We start from the raw sequence: 14561 nt of genomic DNA, 5'->3' as shown, positions 1-14561 counted from the left end.
ATGAACTCACACATGACCTTTAGAGTCACAGCATCAGAGTATTTCTCTCCATGTTCATTGATGGATCTGCACTTGTATTCTCCACTGCCATTGGAGCTGATTTTTGAGATGCTGTAGATTCTTCCAGATCCTACAATCGTTCCTCCTTTAAACCAGCTGAAGCTCAGAGCAGGAGGGTTTGAATCACTGCTGCAGCTCAGAGTCACTGAATCTCCCTCCACTATTACACCAGATGGACTGATGGACACTGAGACACTCCTGGGTGGGTCTAAAAACAATCAATTTTATTGTGACAAGGATAATAGGTAACACTTTACAATATGTGTTCACTAATATGCATTAATTAATGCTTAACTAAGGCACCGATAATCACGAGTTAATGTATAACTCATGAAGAACTAAACCATTTATTAATGATCATTGCATCAGCAACTAATGCCTTTTCATACAAAGCCCCCAAGCTATGGAATGCGCTTCCTCTGCCCATCAGAAATGCACCAACGCTGGGTCATTTTAAAAAGCTGATTAAGACTCATTTGTTTAAAATGTTTTTTCTTTAATCATTTGTTGTATTGCTATGGTTGTATTTTATTTTTTGGTTGTATTTTTTTACTGTAGCACTTTGGGTTTAAGAAAAGCACATTATAAATAAAATGTATTATTATTATTATTATTATTATTATTATTATTATTTTTATTTATTTTTTATTTTTTTATTATTATTATTATTATTATGTTTTTTTTTTTTTTGATGTAGTTATCTCCAGCTCCAGTTGTTAATTAGGTTTTGTTTTCTTTAGTCATAGTTGTTAATTTGTCATGTTATTTCTTGTTGTCTTGTCTAGAGTCTTGTCGTGTGTGTGTGTGTGTGTGTGTGTGTGTATGTGTGTGTGTGTGTGTGTGTGTGCCATGTGTTTTCCCTGGCCACTGTCTCCACTGCCTGACAATCAAGACTGGAGCTTATTCTGAGAGTGAACATTAAGCATCAGGTTCCTTGTGTTCCTGCTTGGATTTTTCCACCAATGCCCTGTCTGGTGTTGCCTCCCAAGCTGTCTTCAAGTTTGTTGTCTCCCCAGACTGGTCTCAGTCGTCATCCCCCCTTCCTTTCACTGTGGTATCTGTCCCCTGCCCTGCTGTTTGGACTGTCACTCATCCACTACCCTTTTGTGCCTTGTTGAACTGTCCTGTCAATAAATTTTCTTTTAAATCACTGCGTCTCGGTCCTGTATTTCATAAATCCAGACAGAACTAACCACCCAAGATTGGACCCAGTAGAATGAACTTCCGTATCATTCCTCATTCGATTGCTCAGGAGAGGTTGGCACTCCAGAAGGGAGTGGCATCTCTTCGCCAATAGGGCCAGGAGGTGCGGTCCTTCGCCCAGTTTTTCTGGACTATGGCAAAGGGTCTTGAATGATGATGATGCAGCCCTCAAGAATGCTTTCAACATCTGTCTGGATGACCCCCTACCACAGTGGGAAATGGAATAATTTAGGGTCCTGGATTTTTGGAACTTCTCCAATAACTTGCATCACCCCAGGGACTGGCAGATCCTGACACCGCCCAAGCTTGTCTGTAGTAACCACCTCACTTTTCATCCTTAGTCGAGTATTGATCCTCTTTTGGATCAATACTCGGGAGAAAATAAGGTTGAGAAGGAAGAGGGCGGCTCAGAGTGCTGCATCAGTCACTGTTTCCAAAAAGTCAGTTCCAGAGTCGGCTCCTGCCCAGTCGGCTCTTGCCTGGCTCCTGCGTCTGCTCCAGCCCCTGTGCGCAGTCCTGCATCGGCCCCTGCCCCTGAGAGCAGTCCAGCATCGGCTCCAGCCCCTGAGCGCAGTCCAGCGTCAGCTCCTGCCCCTGAGCATATTCCCAAGTCAGTCCCTGAGCACGCCAGTACAGACCAGGAGGGTGCTCCCGAGTCAGTCCTTGAGCACGCCAGTACAGCCCAGGAGGGTACTCCCGAGTCAGTCCCTGAGCACGCCAGTACAGCCCAGGAGGCCGCTCCCGTGTCAGTCCCTGAGCATGCCAGTACAGCCCAGGAGGGTACTCCCGAGTCAGTCCCTGAGCACGCTTGTACAGCCAGGAGGCCGCTCCCGTGTCAGTCCCTGAGCATGCCAGTACAGCCCAGGAGGGAACTCCCGAGTCAGTCCCTGAGCAAGCTAGTACAGCCCATGAGGCCGTTCCCGTGTCAGTCCCTGAGCATGCCAGTACAGCCCAGGTGGGTACTCCCGAGTCAGTCCCTGAGCACGCTAGTACAGCCCAGGAGGCCGCTCCCGTGTCAGTCCCTGAGCATGCCAGTACAGCCCAGGAGGGTACTCCCGAGTCAGTCCCTGAGCACGCTGGTACAGCCCAGGAGGCTGCTCCCATGTCAGTCCCTGAGCATGCCAGTACAGCCCAGGAGGGTGCTCTCGAGTCAGTCCCTGAGCATGCCAGTACAGCCCAAGAGGGCGCTCCCATGTCAGTCCCTGAGCATGCAAGTACAGCCCAGGAGGCTGCTCCCATGTCAGTCCCTGAGCATGCCAGTACAGCCCAGGAGGGTGCTCTCGAGTCAGTCCCTGAGCATGCCAGTACAGCCCAAGATGGCGCTCCCATGTCAGTCCCTGAGCATGCCAGTACAGCCCAGGAGGCCGCTCCCATGTCAGTCCCTGAGCATGCCAGTACAGCCCAGGAGGCCGCTCCCATGTCAGTCCCTGAGCATGCCAGTACAGCCCAGGAGGGTGCTCTCGAGTCAGTCCCTGAGCATGCCAGTACAGCCCAGGAGGCCGCTCCCGTGTCAGTCCCTGAGCATGCCAGTACAGCCCAGGAGGGTACTCCCGAGTCAGTTCATGAGCACGCTGGTACAGCCCAGGAGGGTGCTCTCGAGTCATTCCCTGAGCATGCCAGTACAGCCCAGGAGGCCGCTCCCATGTCAGTCTCTGAGCATGCCAGTACAGCCCAGGAGGGTGCTCTCGAGTCAGTCCCTAAGCACACCAGTACAGCGCAGGAGGCCGCTCCCGTGTCAGTCCTTGAGCATGCCAGTACAGCCCAGGAGGGTGCTCTCGAGTCAGTCCCTGAGCATGCCAGTACAGCCCAGGAGGCCGCTCCCGTGTCAGTCCCTGAGCATGCCAGTACAGCCCAGGAGGGTACTCCTGAGTCAGTCCATGAGCACGCTGGTACAGCCCAGGAGGGTGCTCTCGAGTCATTCCCTGAGCATGCCAGTACAGCCCAGGAGGGTGCTCTCGAGTCAGTCCCTGAGCATGCCAGTACAGCCCAGGAGGCCGCTCCCGTGTCAGTCCCTGAGCATGCCAGTACAGCCCAGGAGGGTGCTCTCGAGTCAGTCCCTAAGCACACCAGTACAGCCCAGGAGGCCGCTCCCGTGTCAGTCCCTGAGCATGCCAGTACAGCCCAGGAGGGTGCTCTCGAGTCAGTCCCTAAGCACACCAATACAGCCCAGGAGGGTGCTCTCGAGTCAGTCCCTGAGCATGCCAGTGCTCCCAAGTGTTGCCACCTCTCTTTCTTTTGCCCAGTTTGGACGCCAGGAGTTGTCTGTTGGGGGAGGGTACTGTCAGGGTTCTGCCTTAGCAGCCTTGTCTGTGTTGTCTTTGTTTAATGTTTCTATGTTCATGTTGTGTCTTAATGCATCACATGGATCTGTCTGTTTTTGTGCTTGTCATGTGTTCCTCTTGTCCTGCCTCCTTGTTTGCTGTTACCATACCCCCTTGTTTAATCTGGTCTAGTCCTTGTTTCACTAATTGTGCTCACCTAATCCTCATGTGCTCTGGTCCCTTTATATTGTGCTACCTTCCCTCATGTCCTTGATGGTTAGTTGCATTTATGTGCATTTGTTTTGTTTGTGCAAGTCTCTAGCTCCTTGTCAAGTCAGTTCTAGATTTAGTGTCTCATTTTTTTCTAGCTTTGGATTTATTTTCAGTTTTTTTCTTTTTTCCAGAATTGTAGATTACGGCCCGGAAAGTACTGCATAATTAAAGTGAATTTACAGCATAAATTTCAGTAATTATAGTGTAACTTTAAGTAAGTAGGTATATTGTAAAAATATGTAAAATTGGGGGAATAAAGGGGTAACCATCAGGAAAATTAACAAATTATTTATACTGCAAAATTTTTTTAATTAAGGGGTAATTATCCGTATAGTTACAGGGTAAGTACGAATCTGGGGGGGGGGTTAGGTTTTTATTGTACAGGGTGAGTACAATAAAAACACATACACGATCTGATATCACTCTGGAACCTTTATTTAAAAATTGAAAAAAAAATTTCTTTTTCGTCCTTGTCACGGATGAATCTTTTAAAGGGAACTAACCCTTTAAAAGATAAGTGTTTGTACGAAAAATAACAATATTTAACATTTTTTAAACTGTAGACTATATCGCTTCCGACCAGCAGTCATCTGCGTATGCATGCAAGGGTTGATTTCACGCTTGACGTAACTTGAAGCGTGACGTGCGCGTGCCGAAAAACTCTGGTCATGCGGATGTCGGATGCTGTCGGTTTTGCTCACAACAGTATACAAACAATAACATAATATATGATAATAGCAATTAGAAACAAATAAGACTAAAAGACAAGATGCCAGTTCTCGCATATGTTTCAGATGAAATGCGCATGAGAACGTCATGAAAGCTTGAAGTGTCTCATGCACGCTCTGGTAACAGCTGTTTGCTTACTTTTTCTTTTAATAAATAAATACAAAATTTCAGAAGACATAGGATTCCTCTTAAGATCCATCAATGGAAATAATGAAAAAGAAAAAGAGGAACAAGAAAAGAAAAGAAAAGAAAAGAAAAGAAAAGAAAAGAAAAGAAAAGAAAAGAAAAGAAAAGAAAGGGACAAAATGTGCCTCTTTCTGTCAGGATGTTATCATTTGAAATGAAAAGTTTATTTAAAAAAAATGAATAAGAAGTGTCATAAATCTGTTTTGAAATAAGTTGTTTTTCAAATAAATATTTAAGAGTGATATCAGATTGTATTTGTGTTTTTATTGTACTTACCCCGTAACTACACGAAACAAGAGGAGAACAAGAGCCACTTTAATTTACAGCCCGCACATTCGTACTTACCCCGTAACTACATGAATAATGACCCCTTAATTAAAAAATACTCACAGTATAAATAATTTGTTAATTTTCCTAATAGTTACCCCTTTATTCCCCCAATATAACATATTATTTCCTTATACCTACAAGTACTTACTTAATAGTTACACTTTAATTACCGAAAGTTATGCTGTAAATTCGCTTTAATTATGCAGTACTTTCCGGGCCGTAATCTAAAGCGTTACCAGAAGTTCTTTGAAAAACATTTATGACCTTTGCTACATGTTTAGTCTTCATGCTCTGAGTATGGTTTCACTAATATAAACATACATTTGCATAACTCATGCATATTTGTCCATATACCGATGTTGGTTAGAGTATTAAAAACTTGAAAAAATATTAATTCAAAGTATATTTAGAACTGATAAAAATGTGCGATTAAGTTGCGATTAATCACTAGTTAACTCATGACAATCATGTGATTACTCGCGATTAAATATTCTAATCTATTGACAGCCCTAATGTATATTCATAATTGATTTGCCTTTTTAAAAATTGACAAAGCTGTTTGAGACACATTATCTAAATATGCTGTTTTTTCTTTCAGATTTTAGTAGAAGAAACACAAAAGCTCCCACACAACTGACTGATCGTTAGCGTTATGTAGTCTTAAACTCTGCTAGCTTTTCAAAGAGAACTTTAAAGATAAATACTTGATCTGTACTCACACATGACATGGAGATAAACACCAGGCGATGTGTGAGTGTGTCCGTGTACAGCACAGCTATATCTGCCTGCATCCTCTCTTCTGACTGACTGCAGCAGGAGTTCATTGTTTCCGTCTCTTCTCTCAGTTAATGGCTGTGAGTTTCTGGACCAGATGAATGTTGCTCTGTCAGTCAGAGTGCAGCTGCTTTTACATGTCAGACGGACTGAATCTCCCTCTGTCACTCTCTCAGGAGACTCCACCTGAAGATCTGAACACAACACACACATTATATCTAGTGCTGCTGTCATACACTGATTATTATTCAACATAATGCACAGAAGAAGAGATAAACCTCATCAAACTCACCTGTGACAGTAAGAGTCACTCCTGGTTTACCAAACCATTTGTCTTTATCAGTGATGAATCTGAAATAGTACTCGTGTGAATCCGTCAGTGTCACATGACTCAGTCTGACGGTGCAGTACTGCCGTTTATCTCCCAGATACTGAAGCCTCTGACTGTATTCAGGGTCCTCAGACATATCTGGAAACTCTCCATTATCTTTTTCCAGTGGGTTTGTCCAAAACACTTTCATGATCTGATGTCCATAAGGGTATGTATAAGAGCATCTCATTATCACTGTTGAGTCCTTTAGTGCACAGATGTGTAAAGAACTGTAACTCACACCCCACTCATAACTAGAAACCCCTGAAACACAGAATTCATCAAGAACATTTAGCAGCAGCATGTGTATAAAAATGCACTGGACCCACTTTATATTAGGTGGCCTTAACTACTATGTACAAAAATTGAAATTAATCATTTGATACAATGATCTTATTGTGTACATAGATGTTTTTACAGTTTACTTACATTTTACAAATACCTGCATGTAATTACATCTGTAAACAATTTCTGTAGTTACATTTGTACACTTACACTTACCTTACACCTAACCCTACCCTTAAACTTACCCATAAACCACACCTGTCCCTAACTCTACCACATCAATATCAGCAAAAGTGTATTGCAATACAATTTGAACTCAGTCAGTACATAGTACTTCTACATCTACTTCCTCTTGAGTGTTTCTGAAGTGTTGCATTGACTCACCGTGAATCATGAGCAGAACAATCAGAGGAAGAGGAGGAGCCATTCTGACTGACGTCACCATCAACACCTACAACAAATGTACAGTGGATTATTTTTTAATTTTAAGTCTTGTTGTTTCTGTCTCTATCCAAATGTGAAGACTGAGCACTTCGAAGTCCAGTCACAAAAGCCGAACTAAGGAACAGGGTTGCCAGGTCTGCACACAAAACCCATCCAATTGCTAATCAAAAGTAGCAGAATTGCAACCAAAATGCACCCAAATGCATGGAGCGGGAGTGAGTATATTGCTAAAATAAAGACAACTTCAATGCGTGGACTAAAGGCTACAAACAACCCACAGCAACAGTTTAAAAGTAGCCCAATTCGAGACTTGGCAAAACTGAACCGAGCATCATTAAATGATCCTAGAGCTGTGACAACTGACAGCAGACGTTTGTGAGGTGATTTTTAAATAGAGAAATTGAGGCAGAAAAGTTATTTTTATGACTTTTTATTGGATTTTGACATGCTTTAAAGCCTGTGATGACGGGAGACCAACTATTAGTTAACAGTTTATGTAACAGTTACACTATATACTGTATATATATAAACACACACACACACAAACCCAATTCCAAAAAAGTTGGGACACTGTACAAATTGTAAATAAAAACAGAATGCAATGATGTGGAAGTTTCAAATTTCAATATTTCATTCATAATACAACATAGATGACATATCAAATGTTTAAACTGAGAAAATGTACAATTTTAAGGGGAAAATAAGTTTTTTAATTTAATTGCATCAATACATCTCAAAAAAGTTGGGCCAAGGCCATGTTTACTGCTGTGTGTCATCCCCTCTTCTTTTTATAACAGTCTGCAAACGTCTGGGGACTGAGGAGACAAGTTGCTCAAGTTTCGGAATAGGAATGTTGTCCCATTCTTGTCTAATACAGGCTTCTAGTTGCTCAATTGTTTTAGTCATTGTTTCTTCTTTGTCGCATCTTCCTCTTTATGATGCGCCAAATGTTTTCTATGGGTGAAATATCTGGACTGCAGGCTGGCCATTTCAGTGCCCGGATCCTTCTTCTACGCAGCCATGATGTTGTAATTGATGCAGTATATGGTCTGGCATTGGCATGTTGGAAAATGCAAGGTCTTCCCTGAAAGAGACGATGTCTGGATGGGAGCGATTCAGGCCCTTCATAGATAAGACACATTTAAATTATGTTACTTTACTTAATTAAATTAAGTTGCGTCGAAATTAGATATGTTTGTGTTCAATCAGCCTAATATATTTAAAACTGAAGTTTACTTAATTAATTTGCATCAAAACTACATGAAATATTTGTTCTTTCATAACTAACTGGGCAGTGGATCTGTTGTTCCCAGCTTGCTTTGCAAGGGACTGTGCTAGGAGAGAAAATGCAGTCACTATGCAGCTCCTTATATACCCACAAGGCTGGGTAGAAATTGCGAATCCACAGACTCATGCTATTTTCTTACCATTGGCTCATTATTACAACTCGAAGGTGATTACCTCCCATTTGTCAGTTCGTTCTGACATAACGTTGATTGTGACTGACTGAAAGGGAACTTTAATCTGTAACCTATTATATTTCCAAGTAACCTTCCCAACACTGTGTGCCTTACTGTTCATGGACATACAGATGAAGTCACTAGCTCAACTACAGATTAACCCACTCTGTCTTGACTGTAGCTTTTTTACTGTGCTTTTTACTGTGCTTCACCAAATGTAGCATCCGTGACCTTATCTCACTCTTTCTTGTCAGTGTAAATTGAGCACCACCCGTTTTGAAAATACATAGAGAACAACCGAAGATATAAATAATCGGTAACACTTTATAATAACTACACGCTTTGAAGCATTAGTTAAGCATTAGTAAATAGTTAATTTGTCATTTATAAAGCATTAATAGACATTAATAGACATTTTATAAATACAGGTATAAATGCTTTGTTCTTGATTTATAAGCATATCTATAATATGTTTAATAATTGTATTTTCCAACTTTATAAATGATCAATTTATCATTCCTAAATTAAGTATTACATTATTTACAGAGCAGTTATTTAGTTGTCGTCAGTGGTTCATATGATCATTTAGAAAGTGTAAGTAAAGGGTTAATAAACTATTTATATTTACATTTATACATTGTATTATTTAGACATATAGTAATAGTTACTCAGTGTGTTAATAAATGCTCTATTAACATGTATTCCTACTGTAGTTCAGTATTAATTCAGGTAGTTATAAAACATTTAGTAGTTGTCAGCTAACCATTTATGTGAGCTCAACTAAAGTGAGGACTATTTATGCCTCGTAAGGCTTTTACAAAGACTCAGTTTTCTTCTGAACAGAAACTGCAGTTAAATGAAACCAAGCCTCTGCAATCTGTTATAAAAATACATTTATGCAAAGTGTAAACATTGCTGAATAAAAAATGTACCAGTGGATTACACTGGATTTCAGGAGTGGCAAATACAACAAATACAATTATTATAATAAAATAATAAAATATTTTGCAGTGTCAAAACAGTACTGACTTTAAAACATTAGAGTGACTATTACTATGTCTAAATAGTAAGATGTATAAATGTAAATTTAAATAGTTTATTAACCCTTTACTTACACTTTCTAAATGATCATATGAACCACTGATAACTCCTAAATAACGGGTTTGTAAATAATGTAATACTTAATTTAGAAATTATAAATTGATAATTTATTAAGTATGAAAATATAATTATTAAACACATTATATATATATATATATATATATATATATATATATATATATATATATATATATATATATATATAAATCAAGAATAAAGCTTTTATCGTTGTATTTAAACTGCCTATTAATGTCTATTAATGCTTTATTAATGCTTCATTAATGTGAGGTGATTTTTAACTTTTGAGGCAGAAAAGTTATTTTTATGACTTTTTATTGGATTTTCACATGCTTTAAAGCCTGTGATGACGGTAGACCAACTATTAGTTAACAGTTTATTTCTTATGTTAAATTTAACAGTTACACTATATACTGTATACACACACACACACACACACACACACACAAACCCAATTCCAAAAAAGTTGGGACACTGTACAAATTGCAGGGTTATTATAAAGTTTTACCAAATAATCTCTCGTAATTTGCTTAATGCACACAGAAATACATTTAAAATAATTTATTTATCTAAGACAATGCATGAGTTCAGAACTGTCCAACATCTTCCCCCGCCCCCTTTTAATTGACAGCAGGCTTCATTATATAGTTATCTGTTGTGTAAAATATTAAGTGGATTTATCAATTTGTCACAAAACCTATTTGCTCTATATGACTTTTGATTTTAAACTATATAATTACTGAGACACCGCCCTATGACAACTAGCCCCAACCAATCTCCCATGAATCCCTCTAGATATCTGACAGATTCAGAACATTTATAAAATCATACTCTTACCATTTCACCAACACTCGTGACCAGTGCCAGTCTAACAAATGATCAGGCTGGAACCAGAACGGGTGTTTTCACACTTAATGACACGTGATTAATACATATTTTAATATGAACTTATGCCACCTCAACTATAATGCAGACAAGGCAAAATAAGAGTTTTGGCTGACAAAGTTAAACTAAGCATAAACGTTAAACTGAGATTAACTTTACCACCATCTGTAAAGATGCAGATTAGATTTTTTCAAACTACATTTTATTGAATTAGCAAAATGCCCCCTGTGTTTAGGTTTGATTGTAGTAAAATGAATACAAAATACTTAAAATGAACACTTAAATAAATACAATTTAAATAAAATCTAAACCTTAACAAAAAGTAATCTTTGAGAATGTATAAATATAAATCCAAATCCACAACTTAACTCAAAAATAAGTATTTATGTAAAAAAAAGAAAAAAAAGAAGAAAAGACCTAGATAATATATAAGCCAATTGATATTGAATTATATAGGAATCATCTAGGTTACTAATGTAACCCCCGTTCCCTGAAGAAGGGAATGGAGACATTACATTGGAATAATGTCATGGGGTCTTATCTGGGAGCCCAATCACCTCCAAGTGGTAACTAAATGAGCCGATGGATATTGGGCCGTGAGTTTGCATGCCGATTCATACCCATGCGGACATACGGGTATAAATACTACCGGCATTATGGACCCCATGAGGTTACATTAGTAACCCTGACGTTCCCAATCAGTCAGTCAAGTTCGATGTTATGTCAGACTGATGTCATGGGGTGCCTATGGAAAGCGCCATAGTCACTGAACTGTATTACAAGTGTTGGAGATGCAGATGCCCTCAAAGATTCATAACCTACCAGCGCCCCATATAAGCCTAAGGACATAATCCTCCATACCAAAATGGATGAAAGGAACAGGCCTTACTCTGGGGACGTACATAGCTGCTGTTCCTATATCATGGCATTTCACAGGGAAGAGTACTTCAGATCTCAATTCCTGTTGTTTCTCAGTCATGACCAGTGTTGTTAATGTTGGGGAAACAAACCTAGTCCAATGGAGAGGGATAACGTGTATAGTCACATAACTGATTCTGAGTGCGCTAGAATGACATGCGGCAGTCGTCAAAATAGTTGAGGATGCAAATGCCCACCTCCCTAAGTGGGGGAAGATTAGTATCCGCAATCTAAAAATATGCACTAGTAAGGAAACTGCGCTAGCCATACTTCCATGCTTCGTACGATTGGTGCAAATGGGACAACAGTTGTACCCGCAGGAAGGGCACTGGAGCACAACCCGGGAAGTGGCCTGAAGGAGACCAAAGTGTCCCGAAGTAGAGGCTTACCTGGCTCCGTGGGTCCCCCGAGGGACTGGGTAGGGAGGCATAAGGAGGGAGTGTATCCTTGAAACAGAGACTCCCTGCCTGTGGCGAATCAAAGGGTGGCTGAGAGTGAGGAAGAAGAGCATCACTTGCTGTCAGCACAGACTCAGTATGGCACAGAGGTTGAGGAAACTGCTCTTTTATTGAGAATATGGGTACCGCTGGCCCTAAGACCAGTGGTGGAAGAGATTCTCCAACTGTCCCTCCTCTAGGGGAAGGAGTGGTGTGGTCACCATCTCCTGGCTCAGAGTTGCTCCCTCCATCTCTGGGCCACCCGTCTCAGGGTTATGTGGTCTGGAAGGGCTGTCCCCTTCCTGCAGGAGGCTCAACGAGGTGGACGGGATGACTCTGATGATGAGCAGGCTGAGGGACAGCCTGTGGGGGGCTTGGTGGCGGTGTCACACTGGGTCAGGGTGTGCTATATTGCTCAGACTGCTTCTGGACTGGCGAGAATTGCTGGGCGAATTCCTCAACAGTGTCACCCAAGCGGCATTGGTTTGATATGTTATATGTATCAATATATATCCATTCCTGGTCAATGCATATATTGCAGTATATTGAAAAATATAAGCACAAGTTTCCCATATATGGAAATATATGATGTAATAAAATATAATACACAACTGGTATGTTATTGATGCAACATCTGAACATTAAACATGCAGTTTGAACAGATGCAGATAATAAGAATAATTCAATTTTTACTTTTAAAAATGTAACTTAAGCTATAAACAGACAAATTATCTTTTAACGTTTTTCATCTTGGAAACGATGCAGTGAGAACAGAGGTTTATAACCACAAGTTGTTTTCTCTTGAAGACGAACTCTTTATCTTCCTCTTTTCAAGTAGGATACATTTTACCCTCACTTGTGGTTTCAAAACCAGCTTTGATTAAAACTATTCAAAGAAAACTTTTTGTAATATAAGACAAAACCTCATCATAAAATGGACAGGACAAATGTATTGAATTTAAAAAAATAATAATAAAAAAATACTGTTATTACTGTAAGTTGTAATTTTACTGTAATAATGGCCTGATTTTTTTTCTTGTTTTCTATTATGGAACAAAAAATATGTAAATATACTGCAAAATATTAAGCAATATATTACATAATACCTCAATGCATAAGAATAAGCCAAACAGAGAAAGAAAGAAAGAAAGAAAGAAAGAAAGAAAGAAAGAAAGAAAGAAAGAAAGAAAGAAAGAAAGAAAGAAAGAAAGAAAGAAAGAAAGAAAAAGATGAAGTGAAAAGAGTCGAGGACATGCAAAGTTCTTCACATTTTTTAAGACGTGTTATTTTCACACGCAGTGGAACTTTTTATTTCTTCAGACAGGACGGTTCACGGAGTTCCTGCCAAAGCGAACAAATGCAACCGTGGTCAGTTTTTCAGAGTTTGATGGGACTTCATAAGATTATCTTTAGTAAAACCCTTAGTCTCACTTCCTCTTTTGTGTGTTGATAAGAGGCCTGCGAACTGCATTAAACTTTTATTCAAATCCTGACCTCACAGAAGCTGTATCCTGTACAATACAGTCACTCACGTTTCCTTGTTCCACAAAGCCTTAAGAGAATCACAACATTACCATTACGTCACCTTCTTAAAATAATTGCCTAAGTCATTTTTTGACAAAAATTATTTTTTTGCTTAAGTCATCTCCTCATGATGCTGGCCACCTCTGGTAAAATCCTCCACATCCTCAGTTGAATAGATCATACAATTCTACCCCTGTAGTATAATGGCCTATGTCAAGTGTGTGACTTAGGCCGTTTTATTTTTTATTTTTGAGGAGACACGCTGGAGACGAGGAGACTCACTGGAGATGAAGACGAGGAGACACGCTGGAGATGAAGACGAGGAGACACACTGGAGATGAAGACGAGGAGACACACTGGAGATGAAGACAAGGAGACACACTGGAGATGGAGACGAGGAGACTCACTGGAGATGAAGACGAGGAGACACACTGGAGATGAGGAGACACACTGGAGACGAAGACGAGGAGACACACTTGAGACGAGGAGACACACTGAAGAGGAGGAGACACACTGGAGACGAGGAGACTCACTGGAGATGAGAAGACTCACTGGAGACGAGGAGACACACTGGAGACGAGGAGACACACTGGAGACGAGGAGACACACTGGAGACGAGGAGACTCACTGAAGACGAGGAGACACACTGGAGACGAGGAGACACACTGGAGACGAGGAGACACATTGGAGACGAGGAGACACACTGGAGACGAAGAGGAGGAGACACACTGGAGACGAGGAGACACACTGAAGAGGAGGAGACACACTGGAGATGAGGAGACACACTGGAGACGAGGAGACTCACTGGAGACGAGGAGACACACTGGAGACGAGGAGACTCACTGGAGACGAGGAGACACACTGGAGACGAGGAGACTCACTGGAGACGAGGAGACACACTGGAGACGAGGAGACTCACTGGAGATGAGGAGACACACTGGAGACGAGGAGACTCACTGGAGACGAGGAGACACACTGGAGACGAGGAGACACACTGGAGACGAGGAGACACACTGGAGACGAGGAGACTCACTGGAGACGAGGAGACACACTGAAGACGAGGAGACACACTGGAGACGAGGAGACACACTGGAGACGAGGAGACACACTGGAGACGAGGAGACACACTGGAGACGAGGAGACTCACTGGAGACGAGGAGACATACTGGAGATGAGGAGACTCACTGGAGATGAGGAGACACACTGGAGACGAGGAGACACACTGGAGACGAGGAGACACACTGGAGACGAGGAGACACACTGGAGACGAGGAGACACACTGGAGACGAGGAGACTCACTGGA

The 14561-nt window shown here is 41.1% G+C and overlaps 1 protein-coding gene across 1 annotated transcript in view; it reads right to left on the bottom strand.

Annotated features, from left to right (window-relative positions):
* The window catches only part of LOC137073735 (sialoadhesin-like), a 40381-nt gene extending 30037 nt beyond the window's left edge, over nucleotides 1–10344 (bottom strand). Inside the window, exons 1-4 of the mRNA XM_067442441.1 lie at nucleotides 10332–10344; nucleotides 6856–6922; nucleotides 6109–6450; nucleotides 5762–6010 (exon numbers count right to left, since the gene is read on the bottom strand). Coding sequence (XP_067298542.1) covers nucleotides 5762–6010; nucleotides 6109–6450; nucleotides 6856–6922; nucleotides 10332–10334 — 661 coding nt within the window. The 5' untranslated portion in view covers nucleotides 10335–10344. The remainder of the gene's footprint in view (nucleotides 1–5761; nucleotides 6011–6108; nucleotides 6451–6855; nucleotides 6923–10331) is intronic.
* Between the last annotated feature and the right edge of the window lie 4217 nt (nucleotides 10345–14561).

The sequence above is a fragment of the Pseudorasbora parva genome, chromosome 4, assembly GCF_024679245.1.
Source record: "Pseudorasbora parva isolate DD20220531a chromosome 4, ASM2467924v1, whole genome shotgun sequence".
In the NCBI taxonomy this organism is placed as follows: domain Eukaryota; kingdom Metazoa; phylum Chordata; class Actinopteri; order Cypriniformes; family Gobionidae; genus Pseudorasbora; species Pseudorasbora parva.
The sequence above is the reverse complement of the archived record's forward strand: the minus strand, read 5'-3'. Positions and strand labels throughout refer to the sequence as shown.